The sequence below is a fragment of the Nomascus leucogenys genome, chromosome 10, assembly GCF_006542625.1.
Source record: "Nomascus leucogenys isolate Asia chromosome 10, Asia_NLE_v1, whole genome shotgun sequence".
Classification (NCBI taxonomy): Eukaryota; Metazoa; Chordata; class Mammalia; order Primates; family Hylobatidae; genus Nomascus; species Nomascus leucogenys.
In genome coordinates, this window is record NC_044390.1 from 54,581,477 (window position 1) to 54,597,231 (window position 15,755).

At 55.3% G+C, this 15,755-nt stretch overlaps 1 protein-coding gene across 1 annotated transcript in view; it reads left to right on the forward strand.

The window, feature by feature from the left end:
* MED26 (mediator complex subunit 26) overlaps positions 1–14,836 on the forward strand; it is a 54,240-nt gene extending 39,404 nt beyond the window's left edge. The window contains exons 2-3 of the mRNA XM_003275793.4: positions 11,350–11,424; positions 12,076–14,836. Coding sequence (XP_003275841.2) covers positions 11,350–11,424; positions 12,076–13,731 — 1,731 coding nt within the window. The 3' untranslated portion in view covers positions 13,732–14,836. The remainder of the gene's footprint in view (positions 1–11,349; positions 11,425–12,075) is intronic.
* Positions 14,837–15,755: the final 919 nt, after the last annotated feature.

The window sequence follows — 15,755 nt, forward strand, 5'->3', positions numbered from 1 at the left end:
GGAATTCACACACAGTAGGTTATTTTTAACCTTTATAAATATAGTCTAGAAAATGTACATCTAGAAAAGTGTACAAGTCCCAAGTTTTACAGCTGAATGAACATTTATGAACACACCTGAGAACCCCAGTCTACTGAGGTCAAGGAACAGAGCCTTTCCCCTGAAGCCATCTTCAACGTCCTCTCCTAGTCACTCTCTGCCTGCCACTACCCTGACTGCTCTCACCATCTAGAAGTCTTGCCTGCTTTTGACCTTTTAATCCAGGACAAAAAAAAAAATGTGTTTTTTTGTGTTTGGCTCTTTGACTCGACATTGTTTTGAGATTTGTCTTTGAGGTTATGTGTAGCAGCAGTTTGTTCATCCGACATTGAATGGACAGACGGTGATTTATTTATTCGGTGTTCTGTTGGTGGCCGCGTGGGCTGTTTTCAGTTGGGGCTGTTCTGAATACAGCTGCTCTGAGTGCATTTCTGTTGGTGCTGCCTGGAGTGGAATTGCTGGATTATAGCGTGAGTGTCCATCCTTAAATGGTGGTTACCATGGGATCCACAGAGTCACCAGACTCTTCCTTGGGTGACAGTGTCCTTGGTTCTCTCCATGGTGGCCCTTGTTGCAGGAACGCCCACTGAGAAGGCCCCTGTGCCCACTCCTGTCCCTCCAGCTCCACACAGAGCCCAGGAGCTGTGGGGGAAGGGGTGGCCCTGGACCTGAGCCAAGTGTAGTCCTCCCCTGGGGTTTCCTGGCAGCCTGGGTGAGAGCCTCAGTGGTGGCATTTTATCTGTTGCTTCTGTTCTTGACCTTGGCTGTCTCTGTCTACTTCTCCAGGTCAGTACGCAGGGATCCTAACGCTCCCTCCCAACATCCAGCGGGCCTGGAGTTTGGTAGAGCACCTGTGGGCAGTCGGTGCTCAGAGAGCATTTGATGACTTGTCTTGGGGAATTCTAGAAGGTCGCTAGTTCTCAGGATCTTACAGCAGCCCAATTGGACAGGCAGGCGGGGGGCTGCTCTCCTTCGGCTTCCTCTCTCAATGGGCCTCTGAGGCTGCCTCCAGGCGCCGTGCTGGGCACTGCCCTGCCTGAATGGATCTTACAGACCAGAGAGCAGCCCAGCAGAAAATGCAGTGTGCGGGTCCTCGTGGCCTGGCCCCTGGGGGCGTGGTCTCCAGCACACCATTCATGCTCTACAGACACCATCTTGTGGTTTTCTCATGCTCTCAGAGGAGGAACTGGGCTCCAGTCAGTGATAGGTCTGCTTGCATCAGCGCTGGAGGCCAGGTGCAGTCCCCTGCCACAGCTATGCACGGCTCCACCATCAGGTCCTTGTCTGCCCAGCCTCAGCTAGGATCTTCCAGGCGGCGGCACAGGGTGCGCTGTCGTGTGCATCTCTGTGCTTGGCAGTCTCTTGAAGGTTGTTCCCTGTTGATTCCTGAAAAGCTGGCTCGTTCTTATTTGGGCTCTGTCTTTGGCGGAACATATATGGGCCGAGCACTGTGTGTGTATTTCCCCCGAGGATGTTGGGTCATTTCCAGTCTTCTGCAGTTGGCATTCTTACCGGCTGCTCCTAGAAAAGAGAGGCTGGGAGGGAGAAGCCCCTACCCAGCGTGCTATCACCAGGACTCTGCTTGGCTTCCCACTGCCCCAGTTCTATCCACGTAGCAACGAGGCAATTTACAGATGAGCTTTGAGAGCTCTTGTGCCTTCACAAAGGGCCAAATGGCAGTAAGAATTGTAAGTTCTAAAAAGAAAAAAAAAAAAAAAAGAATTGTAAGTTCTGCAGACCTGAAGCGCAGAGGTCAGGAGAGTCTAGATTGGTAGTTTGGTTGGGAAGAGCTGCTGAAACAGAAAGTGGGAGGGAAGGACGCTGTGGGGGCAGTGGCTGTGGAGAGCAGCGCTGCCTGCCTCCTGGCTTCATCTGCAAGTTTCTCTTGCTGCAGAGGTCAGGCATGCCTACTGATGGAGCTCCTACTTCTGCCCCAAGCCCTGGGCTTCCTCTTTCTGAGTTGCTCATGGGGTTCAGTCAGGGCTCCACGTGCTGCCTGCGCTCAGGTGGCATTTCCCGTCCCTGGGCCCAGTTGTAGCGTGCAATTGCGTACTTGCCCAAGCATTACAGGAGCTGTGGCTGCAGGACAGGGAGGGCCACATGGACATGACAGACCACTCAGGTGGCCGGATGCTCCTGGGAGTACAAGGAGGGCCCCAGCGGGAAGTGCTTTTCAAGTGGTGAGGTTGGTGGCTGTGGCTGAGACATGCACCCTCCCGTCATTGTTCCTCCCAGTGTCATTCTTCCTCTGAGAAGCTGTGAACTTGAGGCTTTGCCCCTGGAGTTTGAGGCTCCCATGAGGTCCCCTCAGAGGAAGGTGCCTTCACTGGGCAGAGCCTGGTAGACCTGCACCAGCCCCATGAGGCTGAGCGGAGAGTTCAGGGTGGCACCCACTTGAGGGTGAGCACAGCAGCACCCCTCAGGGCTGCGCTTTCCAGAGCTGAGAGGGAGAGCAGAGCTGGGGTCTTGGGGTGGAGGTGGGGTGGGGATACAGGTGCCACCTCTTGTACTGACTTGCACCAGAGGCAGTTTGGCTCCTAGCTGCCTGGGAACACGTGTGGAGTTTGTCAGAAGCAGGAAGATTTGGTGTGGCGGGAACCAAATCATAGACACACACTCTACCAGCAAAGCCCCGTTTGATTCACCCGTGTGTCCTCAGCAGACACGACTGTGTTGGGGGTTGGGGGGTGGGCGAGGTGACTCAGCCGCGGACGGCATTAGAATGCTTAGCACATTGAAGGCAGACTGTCTGTTTCTGGGTGCCATCTGTGGCGTGTTTGGGTTTGGAAGGACAGCTTGCTTGCTGATGAACACTTCCACAGTCTTTTGAGCTAAGTAGTTTTTGTAAATTAGTCTAGACCATTCTGCATTTAAAAAAAAAAAAAAAAAAAACCCAACAACTTCCCCATTGTTGGTTTTTAAAGTGAACCGGTTTTTACAGGTGCTTTGCCACTGAGGCCTCAGCAGGGGCTGTTTTGAGCCCAAGGAGCAGGTTATGTGGGCTGTGGGGCACGGGTGTGGGCCCACAGGCTGCCAGGGCAGTGCCGCCCACCGTCCAGGGTGGTCAGGAAGGCTGGCCGGACCCCGAGGTGGGGGAGTGCAGAACTGCAGTCTGTGCTCCATGTGCACTGTTCCCAGGGCCAGTCCAGTGGGGAGTGGGCTCCAGTGCCAGCTGAAGCCCTGCTGTGGTGGCCCGTGCATGCCTGGGTCACCCTGGTCCTGCCTCTCAGGCATCCTGGGGACAAGGCATAGACAGCACGGAGACTGTGGAGGTGGCCCTGTGTGGGTTCAAGGAACTGTTTGTAACCTGTGCATTTCACTGCAGGATCACGTCAGGAGAGTCTTTACAGAGTGCCGACATCACCACAGGCTGATGGCACCTGGTACCCTTCACCCCACCTACTCAAAGCACCAGATGGGCCCTGTGTGTTTGGTAGCCATGTCAGGCTAGTGGAAGGCCAGGCCTCACCGTCTTCTAGCTGTGTGGTTTACCCGGGACCTCCATTATCTTCCTGGCCCTCAGTTACCTTATCTGTAGAGTGCGCTTGTGAGGATGAAGTGAAAGAACTTGGCCCAAGGGCAACCCACCAGTGATGGTCCTGTGCGAGTTGTGCCCGGTTGGGCCTGCCCAGGCTCGGCACCCTTGGGTCTATTGGTTGGTCAGACCTTGGGCAGCACAGGGTTTCCTGTTTGCCACCACAGCTGTATTCCCAAGAGGCTGGGGATCTCAGGCGGGGTGGGAACAGTTCAGATGTGGAGAAAATGGAGAGGCAAGCCAAGGGGCTGCTGGGACTCAAAACTCAGTCTCAGTTCCTTGTTTCAGACCAGCGCTGGAAATCCCCAGCAGTAATTACTCAGGGCCTGGGGGTTTTACCTACACACGCCTGTAATAAAGCGAGGAAGAGGCTGGCCAGTAGCGGGTCCACTCCACTGAGCAGGCCCCAGCTTTGCACTCAGACCCAGTGATCCTATTCACAGAAGAAAAACTCAGACACATGCCGTGGCCCAATTAAAATATTTGCTGACAGGAGTTTGGTTTGAAAGGTGACTCCACGCACCCTGTCGTAGGTAGGTTTTCAGAAGAGTCCAGTGTTCTGGACTCTGGAGGGGTCAGAGGTGTCACTGGATTTCACAGGGCCACAGAGGAGTGCTGCTGGCTGGCCTTTGGGGGAAACCTGGAAAGAAAGTTCTGAGTGGCCATGTCCTGTGGCTCAGCTGTGCCCAGAGCCATAGGATGTGGATTGCAGATGGGAGGGAGGCAGTGCTGACTGGGGCTGGGCAGGTCCTGGAGTGACCGCTGTCCCTTCCCTGGGTTACTGCTGGCTCATTGTTATGTTTCTCCCCTTCTGGGAGAGTGACCTAGCCCCCGCCCCTTCTTGCAGAGTCCTCCCTCCTGGTCTGGGCCATTTGAGGGCCTGTCCTGTCTGTGGTGGTGGCTGTCCTGGCCTCTCCCTGCAGCAACTGTCGACCTAGCGTGTGCCCCTGGTTCGGGCTCTCTGTGGTTTCCTTTAGAAGAGAGGCGTGAGGACACCTGAGAGTCGGACCGGGATGGACAGCTGGCATGGGTACTCAGAGCTCCCCTCTCCAGCCCCAGGGGTGCCTGCTGTTTCTGCACCAGGTCTGTTAAGCAGCAGCCCAGTACCAGGGTAGTGGAGCTTGGTGAGGGGCTCCTGGGGTCTCACCAGATAGATGGTGTTGTGCAGTTCAAATCAGTTAGGAGGTTTGAGACTTGAGGCAGGCTCACGTGGAGGGAGGTGGCATCCTACCCAGCCCTCAGCCCTTGCTGCCTCACTCAGGGGCCAGATGGTGGACAGTGAAGCCACTATGAGGAGTTGGAAACAGCTCTTTGCTCACTTCCCCTTTAGATGGCTGCCAGTCCTTCTAGATCAGTGAACTCTCCCAAACAAATGCTAGGAAATAGATGTATTTTCTCATCTTTATTTGTGACAAATTTCAAGCATAAAAGTAGAGAAAGGTAACCATCCTGCTTCAGTAGATAGCTGCTTACAGCCATGTGACTTTGTTTCACCGTCCCCCTCCTGTCACTCACCCTAGGGGATGATTCTGTAGCAAATTCCAGATTGTATTATTTCTTCAGGAAAGTGTCACTGAAAGACGAGGATGCGTGGTGGGTCTTTAATAGCTCACACGGAGCGTGGTGTGCTGTGAAGTCGCACACAGGGTTCCCCACTGCTCCCAGGGTGTGGGAGAATGAGGTGTCTCACACAGCTCCAGGCGCCTGACCCAGGCTGCTTCTGAGGGGTGCCGGCCCCTCCCTCAGGCTGTCTCTGTGCGTGTCCAGCCCCGCCTCCTTCCTCACATTTCTTGTGAGCTGACAGCACATGCCACCAGTTAGGCTGGCTAGAATTGTGGCTTAGCACAGGCTATGGGGCTCTCCGGGGACAAAGGTGCCAGCCTTTCCAGAAGCCTTTTTTTTTTTTTTGGGGGGGGGGGCAGTGTTTGGGTTTTTGTTGTTGTTGTTGTTGTTGTTTGAGACGGAGTCTTGCTCTGTCGCCGAGGCTGGAGTGCAGTGGCGTGATCTCAGCTCGTTGCAACCTCCACCTCCCAAGTTTGAGCGATTCTCCTGCCTTAGCCTCCTGAGTAGCTGGGATTACAGGCGCACACCACCACGCCCGTGGAAGCCTTTCTAAGTTCTCATGTGGAAGGATGACCACAAAAGAGCCCTGGGACAGCCAGACCTCCTGTGGTCTTGGGTGAGAAGTTGTCCCCTCCGTGCCCCCATGCGTGTGTTCCTGGGGCATCCCTGAAGTGTGGGGCACCTGTGTGCTGAGGGTTGTGCTGGTGGCCCCGGTTCACCCTCTGCCTGGATGAAAACCGTTTCCTCATATCTATGTATCTCGGTATCTGTGATGCCTATGACCTGAGACCAGGCCTCCCCGCTTGGTTTCTCTGAGATTCCAGAAGGACGAGATTAACATTCACATTCCTGTTGGCCCATGTGTACCTGATCATGCCTCATGGATTTCCATTCTAAGACCTGAAAGTGTTCGGTGTGACAATAGAGTCAGTTCCATCAACATTCATGTCCCAGGCGGCTGGGCTGGACCTGCATGTATACCTGTGTCACACCTGGTCCCACCTGCTAACTTCCTGCCCTGCCTGCCTTTGGAGCAGGCACCTCAGGGAGGTCCCACCTGCTTCCAGAGTGCTCCCTGCTGCATTTACCCCTGCCCTTCTCCTAGTAGCTGCATGGAGGTTCTGCTGTCGACACCCCTGACCCCCACCCAACACCCTTGCCCTTCACAGGCACTTCCCACAGCAATGAAGAGGCCAAACTGAAGCAAATTAAGTGGGCAGGGGCAGTCAGTGTTGGTAGAAAGGGGAGGCAACACCTGTCTTCGTTGATGGTTAAGGAAGTTCAGACCCATCTGCATCTATTGAGGGGTCCCTAGTGGAGAAGTGAGAGGCTGCAGTTCCTGATGGGATTCCTGCCCCTTTGGGAAAGCCACTTGGCAGGTGTTTTGAGGTTTTTTTGGACTGGGAACAAATCCCAAGGGAGAATCCAAAGGAGGAGGGGGCCTCAGATGTGCCAGGCTATTCCTGACAGCAAGAGGCTGCAATTGGCCATCAGGCCACAGACGTGGCCCTGGCAAGCCCGAAGAGCTGCCCTAAAGCCATCCTTTGAGGCCATCGCCTGGAGCAGCTCCCCATGTGGAGTCAAACTGTGTCTGTGCTGAGATTAGGATCTAGTGTACTTCCCCAGATAGACGGACAGGTGCCAGGGGCATCCCAGAAACAGGGCAAGGGCAGGTGGTCTGTGGGGACAGTGGCTAAGGGGGATAGAAGACAGGTTGTGAAGGAGCCACCTTGGGTCTTTTGGGTCTGTTTTTCCTCCCAGTGTCCTTACCCCGGCCCCTCCCCCGCCGCAGGGCTTTGGTGCTGTCTGGCTAGCTCCCTGCCCATCCTTCTCCAGCTCTTTTCTGCTTTCCAGCGTGGAAGTCAGTCTCCAGCCCAGGTGGACACAGCTCGTTCTGCCACATCCTTTTTTGACCTCCCTGGGAGGCCACCTTAGGTGCTGCCCTCCCCCTGTGGCCTGCCTCCCTGCCCTGAGGGTTCATGCTGGACTTAGCAGGCCTGGAGTCAGAGCGGGAGCCTCCCGTCAGCCAGATACGAGTCCTGGTGTCTGTCAGTCACAGAGGGCCACCTCCGTGAGGGTGGGAGACCTGCCGCTCCTGGGTGGGGGTGAGTTGGTTGTTAAGGCAGTGTCCCTAGGACCAGGGTCAGAAGCCAGCTCATATTTTGCTCCTATGGGACTAGCACCAATTGGGTGCTAAGTGTTCTTTGGGACAGACTGTGGCCTTCTATAAAGATGCTCAGTGGAGCCTTCTGGCTCAGTGTGCCTGGAGTCGGGACCAGGCCCTTTGCAGGGATTCCTCGCTGCATTGCTCAGTGTCTGCCTCCTGGGCCTGGGAGGCCTGTGTCTGGAATGTCCAGGTGGTGCTCTCCACACAGTGCTCAGACTGCTTGACATCAAGGCCCCAGAGGTCGCAGGGCAGGGCAGTCTCACCTTGCCCCCATCTTTATCTCTGCTGACATCACTGACTGCCTTCTGCTGGCTCCAGGGAGTGGCCACACTGGACACTCACCCTCTCTCTGTGTCTTACACAACACACATTTATCATCTCAGGCTCTAGGGCTCAGAAGTCAGCTCCAGTCTCACCAGGCTGGGATCCAGGAAGCAGCGAGCTGCGCTCCTCTCTGGAGGCCGTTTTCTGCCCCTTCAGGTGTTGGCAGAGTTCATCTGTTTACGGCATAGGACTGTGGGTTTCTAGCACCTTACAGGTACAGCAGACGGGCTCCTCTACTCCTCAGGTGAGCAGCTCACACAGTGGGGACAGAAAGGGGACTGCCAAGGCTGTAGCATTTCCCTTGGGGCTCCTAGAGGCTGAAGGCCTCTCTGCACACGCTTAAGCATCGCTCATAAGGCAGGGGAGGGGCCAAGGGTAAGGATACCCAGTCGCAGGGCCCTCACACCTTCGCCTGGTGTCCCCAGCTCCCACACAGCTTCCAGGAGACTCTTGGGACTGGCTGTTAGTTCAGCGGTGATTTCTGGGGCACCAGCTCAGTGCCAGACCCTGGGGTTGCCCAGGTGTTCTGTCTCCTCCCTCCTGTCTGGCAGCAGGATGGTGTCTGCCCAAGGATAAGGACACTTTGTGCCACCAGGCTAGTGGGGCCTGGGCAGTGTTCTGCTCTGCAAGGACTGCTGCTTCAGGAGTATGTGGGGAACCAGGGCTCCAAATATACCAGGGTGAGGTTAGCAGGATGGAGGTGAAGCCATGTGGCAAGCCCAGGGACTGAGTCGGTGCTGGAGTGCCTGGGGCAGGGAGTGGTTGGCCTTGCTGTCTGTCTAGGACTGGCCTCCTCATGGCACAGTCTTCCCCTGCACTGATCCCTGCCCATTGCGCACGGAGTGCTGACAGGACTGCATCTCCCCTCATATCACCCGTCCACCCCCACCATGACGCAGCTCGAAGCAGGGTTCTCAGGGTCATTTGGAGCCCTGAATGAGAACATTGCAAGGCCGTTGTTGCCAAGGAGCAAATGGGCCCCTTGGCAGAAGGGCAGCTTTGTGGGAGTTCTGCGGGGACTGCTGTCGTGGCTTTGCACCTTTACACCCAGAGGAGACAACACAGGGGAAGGGAGGGAGTGGCAGTGGCTGCCTCCCGCTGGAAGTGGGGCAGAAGAGTAGAAAAGCCAGAATCCATGAGGCCAGCAGAATTAACAGCCCTCAAGGACGTCCACATTCTAGTCCTGGAGCGTGGGCACATGGTCCCGTACATGACAGATGTGACTTAGGGAACAGCCTGGAGATGGGGAGGTGATCCGAGATCATCTGGGCGGGCCCTGCCTAGTCAGGGAGTCCTTAGAGATGGCACCTATCCTGGCTGGGTCAGAGAGATGCAGGGTGAGGACTCAGCCTGTAGCTGGCTTTGAGCATAAGGGGAGGGGGTGTGAGCTGGATACAGTGCCCTCCAGAAGCTGGGAATGGCTTCAGATGACAACCAGAAAGAAAATGGGCCTCATTCCTGCAGTGTAAAGAGCTGAACTCTGGGCCGGGTGCAGTGGCTCATGCTTGTAATCCCAGCACTTTGGGAGGCCGAGGAGGGCGGATCACCTGAGGTCATTTCAAGACCAGCCTTCAACATGGTGAAACCCCTTCCCTACTAAAAAAATACAAAAATTAGCTGGGCATGGTGGCGGGCGCCTATAATCCCAGCAACTGGGGAGGCTGAGGCAGGATAATTGCTTGAACCCGGGAGATGGAGGTTGCAGTGAGCCGAGATTGCGCCATTGCACTCCAGCCTGGGTGACAAGAGTAAAACTTCATCTCAGAAAAAAAAAGAGCTGAACTCTGTTAACACCTGCACCTGAAGGAGCAGGAAATGGATCCTCTAGAGAGGATCCCAGCCCAGTGAGACCCAGACCTGATTTCTGAGCCCTAGAGCCTAAGATGATAAATGTGTGCTGCGTAAGATGCTAAGTTTACAATCATGTTATGGAAACTCATGCTACGCAGTTTTGGCAAGGATGTGGCCTGGTGGGAATGGAATGGAGCAGCCTCCCCGGGGGTGAGGTGACCACCCTGCATGGATGTAGAGCCCCGGCTCCTCCGTGGCTGTCTGTGCACTAGCCCAGAGTCAGGTCTGTCACTGCCGTCGGTTGCAGCCTTATTTTGTAATGGCGAACGGAAAGTGCCTAAGTGTCCCACAACATTCAAGTCGGGCCTTCCCCACTCTGGAAGGGATGGTGAGCCAAATGAGGGGCTCTGTTTGAGGCTGGACATTGCTGATGTTAAGTCAGAAAAGGCAAGAACCACCATCAGTTTGGTTTTGAAATATGTGATAAGTGTAGATGTATACGCCTATATATACAAGGGAGATTTTTGGGAAAAAATTTAAGGAAATGCTACAGTGGCTGGGTCAGAGATGCCCATTTCCTTGTGTGCCCTTTTATGCTGTTTTAATTTGTATCATGTGCCCGCTTAACTCCTTTATCATGTTGGGGTGGGGGGGAGTTGTGTAATCTACTCACTGTGGTTTCCTCCCCTGGGCTCCCACCCACCAGCCAGCGCACCAGAAACCTGTAGCTGCTGGAGGTGGCGGTTGAGCGGTAGGAATTCTTGTTGTAACAATTAAGGGAGTTAGTAATGTGTGGGAAGTGCTTAGAACAAGGTGTGGCTCCTAGCAAGATCCTAAAAGGGAGGGATTACTTGGTCATGGGATGTGTTCATGTTTCACTCTGCCAGACAAAGCCCAGCAGTCCCCAAAGTCGGCTGTATCCCCAGAAGTACCTAGTGTTGTCAGTGGGGCACGTGTATCATGTATCCGTTTGTGGGTTCAGTTTGAGTTTTCCTGATTATTGATAAAGCTGAGAAGCTGAGCATCAGCACTGACATTTCACTGCCCTGTGCCTGTGCCTGTGCCTGTTCCTGTCTTGTCGCTCTACCCCGGCCTCCTGGTCAGCTGTACTTGCCGCACAGGCAATTCTCTGTGTGCTCCAGATACAGCTCCTTGGGGCCTGTGGCCTATGCCTTCTCCTACTTTGTGACTTTCTGCTCTCTTTATGGTGTCTTTGGATTCAGATGGACTAAGTTTATTATGCTTTTTGTTTGTTTGTTTGTTTTTTTACACGGAGTCTTGCTCTGTCACCCAGGCTGGAGTGCAGTGGCGTGGTCTCAGCTCACTGCAGCCTCAGCCTCCCAAGTAACTGGAACTACAGGCGCATGCCAGCACACCCAACTAATTTTTGTATTTTTAGTAGAGATGGGGTTTCACTATGTTGGCCAGCCTGGTCTCAAATTCCTGACCTTGTGATCCGCCCTCGTCGGCCTCCCAAAGTGCTGGGATTACAGGCATCAGCCACCGCGCCCAGCCTATGTATTGATCTTTTAAGCTTTGTGGATTTTATTCGATGAATTCTTCACTGTCTCCTCTCCCACTCCCATCAGATGGCAGAGTAGAGGTCATCTTAAGTATGAGGAGCAGCTCTTGTTTCACAGGCATCCTGGGTTTCAGCAGGTGGGTGGGTATGTACCATGTACACTGGAGGGCTTGGGGCAGCCCTCACACCACACACTGGAGGAGGTCAGACAGTGGGTGAGGATGAGCACTGGGTGCCAGGTTGGCCCAGGGAGCAGGTAGGAGACTACATGGAGTGGGGGCTTCAGGGCTGCCGGCTCCTCTTGCTCTGGGGTTGGGGAGAGACTGGAGCAGGCTGGGGCAGGGTGTTCCAGCCTCCCAGGGGAGAAGGACAGGGACCTGACAAATGGCTTTTTCTTTATTTCCACAGATCCGGAACATGGTGGCGGTGCTGGAAGTCATCTCCAGCCTGGAGAAATACCCCATTACCAAAGAGGCACTTGAGGTGAGTATCCCAGACCCCAGCATTTGGGAGGGCAGAACAGGGGGCAGGGGACAGCACCAACCAGGTCCTTCCCCAGCTTCTGGGAGCGTCAGTGTCTTTGCTTGGGAGGACCAAGAGAGGCGGTGTGCCCTCACAGCTTGTGCCTCGCAATCTTGCTCTCCCATGGGCACTGCAGAGACCAAGTGGTGTTAATCCCATCCTACATGCCCAGCACACTTCGTGGGCACATGGGGACATCAGGAGAGGTATGCTTGGGGGAGGCTCCAGTGAGAGGCACCATCCCCAACCCTCCACTTGAAGCCGACCCTCTGTGCTGTCACCTTGGCCACGGCACCCTCTCACCCAGGAAGCCTCTCTGGCAGTGTCCTTACAGTGGCCTTGATGGTCCACAGCCCCTGGCACCAGGAGCCTGGGTGACAGCACTGCTGAGAAGCCACTTGGGACCCTGAAGGTCTGGGAACTAGGTTTGAGAATTTATATTGTCACAAAGGACCGGAAATCCCCAGAAGTTTTGTGTCAGGGAAGCTGGCAGTTGAGGGCTCAGTGGGAATCGGGTCATTTCATTGTCAGGGCCACTTCCCACCATTTCTGGCTCAGCTCATGGAGAAGTCCCTGTCCCGAAAGTATGTCATCATCTCTCTCTGGTTGTAGGAAACACGACTTGGGAAGCTCATCAACGACGTCCGCAAGAAAACCAAGAACGAGGAGCTCGCCAAGCGGGCCAAGAAGCTGCTGCGGAGCTGGCAGAAGCTCATCGAGCCGGCGCACCAGCATGAGGCGGCGCTGCGGGGGCTGGCGGGGGCCACCGGCTCTGCCAACGGGGGCGCACACAACTGCCGGCCAGAGGTGGGGGCGGCTGGCCCGCCCAGGAGCATCCATGACCTGAAGAGCCGCAATGACCTCCAGAGGCTGCCCGGGCAGCGGCTGGACAGGCTGGGCAGCCGCAAGCGCCGGGGTGACCAGCGTGACCTCGGCCACCCAGGGCCGCCACCCAAGGTCTCCAAAGCTAGCCACGACCCCCTGGTCCCCAACTCATCCCCTCTCCCCACCAATGGGATCAGTGGGAGTCCAGAGAGCTTCGCCGGCTCCCTGGATGGCAGTGGGCATGCAGGCCCAGAGGGCGGCCGCCTGGAGCGTGGCGAGAACGACAAGCACAGTGGCAAGATCCCCGTCAACGCCGTGCGGCCGCACACCAGCTCCCCGGGCCTGGGCAAGCCCCCTGGACCCTGCTTGCAGCCAAAGGCTTCGGTGCTGCAGCAGCTGGACAGGGTGGACGAGACTCCGGGGCCTCCCCATCCCAAGGGACCCCCTCGCTGCTCTTTCAGTCCTCGGAACTCACGGCATGAGGGCTCCTTTGCCCGGCAGCAGAGCTTGTATGCACCCAAGGGCTCCGTGCCCAGCCCCTCACCGCGGCCCCAGGCACTCGATGCCACACAGGTGCCGTCACCGCTTCCACTGGCACAGCCGTCCACACCCCCTGTGCGGCGGCTCGAGCTGCTGCCCAGTGCGGAAAGCCCAGTGCGCTGGCTTGAGCAGCCTGAGAGCCACCAGCGGCTGGCAGGGCCGGGCTGCAAGGCAGGGCTGTCCCCAGCCGAGCCCCTCCTGTCCCGGGCAGGCTTTTCCCCAGACTCCTCCAAGGCAGACAGTGACGCTGCCTCCTCAGGGGGCTCGGACAGTAAAAAGAAGAAGAGGTACCGGCCTCGAGACTACACGGTTAACTTGGACGGGCAGGTGGCCGAGGCGGGCGTGAAGCCTGTCCGGTTAAAAGAGCGGAAGCTCACCTTTGACCCCATGACGAGACAGATCAAACCTCTGACCCAGAAAGAGCCAGTGCGGGCAGACAGCCCTGTGCACATGGAGCAGCAGTCCAGGACAGAGCTGGACAAGCAGGAGGCCAAGGCCAGCCTCCAGAGCCCCTTCGAACAGACGAACTGGAAGGAGCTGTCACGCAACGAGATCATCCAGTCCTACCTGAGCCGGCAGAGCAGCCTGCTCTCATCATCGGGCGCGCAGACCCCGGGGGCTCACCACTTCATGTCTGAGTACCTGAAGCAGGAGGAGAGCACCCGGCAAGGGGCCAGGCAGCTGCACGTGCTGGTGCCTCAAAGCCCGCCCACAGACCTCCCCGGTCTGACCCGGGAGGTCACACAGGACGATCTTGACAGAATCCAGGCCAGCCAGTGGCCGGGGGTGAACGGGTGTCAGGACACACAGGGTAACTGGTATGACTGGACGCGGTGCATATCGCTAGATCCGCACGGCGACGACGGGCGCTTGAACATTCTGCCTTATGTCTGCTTGGACTGACCGGCCTGTCAGCCACGAAGTGCATTCCCATCTTGCAGAAGCCGGGTGGGCAGGCAGGCAGGTGGGCAGGTGGCCGGGGCCCAGCTGCCTCCTGTGCTGGGAACTCGGGGAGTCCAGCCCGGGCGGGAGGGAGGGGGCGGGAGTCACGCGGTCTCTCTGCGCTCTTCCCTCAAAACTCCTTTTGTGAAATGCTGCTACCAGTTTACTAACAAAATTGCGAAGGAAGGACCGCGTGGAAGGAAGGACGGCAAAGTGAGTTCAGAACTCTATAGCAAACCAGCTATAAAAAGCGTTAGTCCCTCACCCCCGAAGAGGTGCGGACACTTTCCAGCACCTGAAAGCTGGGGCCTCAGTTGCAGGCAGGCACAGAAAACCTGTGGGAGAGGTTACCTTTAACACAGCAACAGAAGCACGCATCTCATCTCTCTTGCATTTTCTGTTCTTTAATTTGGCCCTGAGTATCTGAGACAGTGGGCCATGCCACTGCCTGTTTGCTCCCTACTCAGCCACTGTCAGGCCAGTGTTGTCCATCACGTGCCAGAAGCTTCTCAGCTATGGTGAGCCACTAGCATTGGGCAGGGCCAGCTGGCCAGCCAGTGTGACCCACACTCCATGGGCCAGCCACCCGTTTATATCTGGTTTCAGTTATAACCTAGTTTTTAAAGAAATGCTGCAAAAATTTAAGTTTTCTCATGTTTATTTTAACAACTCCTCTTCCATCAGACCACCAGACAAAAAAACCTTTCCTTTCTTCCTCCCTTTCCTTTTTTCCCTTCCTGTACACATCTAGAAAACTTCACCTTTCTAGAGTCCCCCCAAAACAACACAAAAGTTACTGTGGGTGCTACTGGTTTTACGCTGTACTGTGGGGCGAGGGGGAAGACCTGTCTGTACGCTGGAAACACTCATAACCATTCCTTTAGATTTGTTTGCCTTATGGTTATTTGTCATAAACGCGATTTGCAAAAACAAGGAGCCTTAGTGAATGTACAGTACCTAGACTTCTGTGTTCTCAGGACGCAGAAGGGAGCAACTTTGCTATTTGGTCCAGTAAGTGGACACCTTGTGATATAAATGTGGAAATAAAAAAAACCATTTGCACAAACCAGTCTGAGAATCTTTTCTCATTTGGACCTTCACAACCAAATCAGCCCTTTCCTGGATTGTGGATTAGCCAGGAAGACCCAGACCCCAACAGCTGCAATGCAGGGAGACAGGGCAGGGCACAGCCTTGAAGTCCACCTGTTAGCCTGCTGCTGCATTTGGGAGGACCTCCACATTTTATTCAGGGCCACATTAAGGAATGTTACCTTGTCTCACCCAGACTTTACCTGGCCTAGAGAGCAGCCCTCCGTAGGAGGCTCCATAGCACAGGTCTCAAGTGACTATCCCCACCTCAATAAAATACCTAGTTCTTACAAGGTATGACCCAGAGGCTTAGAGCTGTGTGTGTGTCTGAAAGCCCACCCCATGGCCCTGGCCCCCAGCTGCCTTACTAGCTGGTTGGTGCTGACTCCAAAAAAATTTTTCTCCCTTGACTATAAAGTAATCATCTTTTAGTTCCCCCTCGTCCCTGAAACTGTAGGCTAAGACTTTGGTTTTCTAGTTTTTCACTTTGGAATAGGTCATCTTATCCATATCTGCTTAATTTCACAAGTGAAGAAACAGCTACACCTTAAGACATGCAGTCTCACAGGGCAAGCCAAGGATTCCTTCCAGCCTGTAAGACTACAGTCAGTCCAGAGCCAGTTTCAGAGCTAGCAGGGATTCCTGGCAAAAGCTTGGTGCAGAACACACTCCCCTCCCCAACAAAAGGCCATGGGCAAAGTGGCTTTGAGGGCAGGATGAGGTTGAACTCAGGCCTGCCACCCACCAGCTGTGTGGTTCTGAGTTCATCTCTTCACTCCTGTGCACATGTCCCAATTTGGGGGGTGAAAATACCCCAGAGTTGTGAGAACTAAAACAGAAAGCATGTCAGTGTGTCAGTGGAAGTATCTGACACTCAGCTGTGCTGTAGGGTGCCT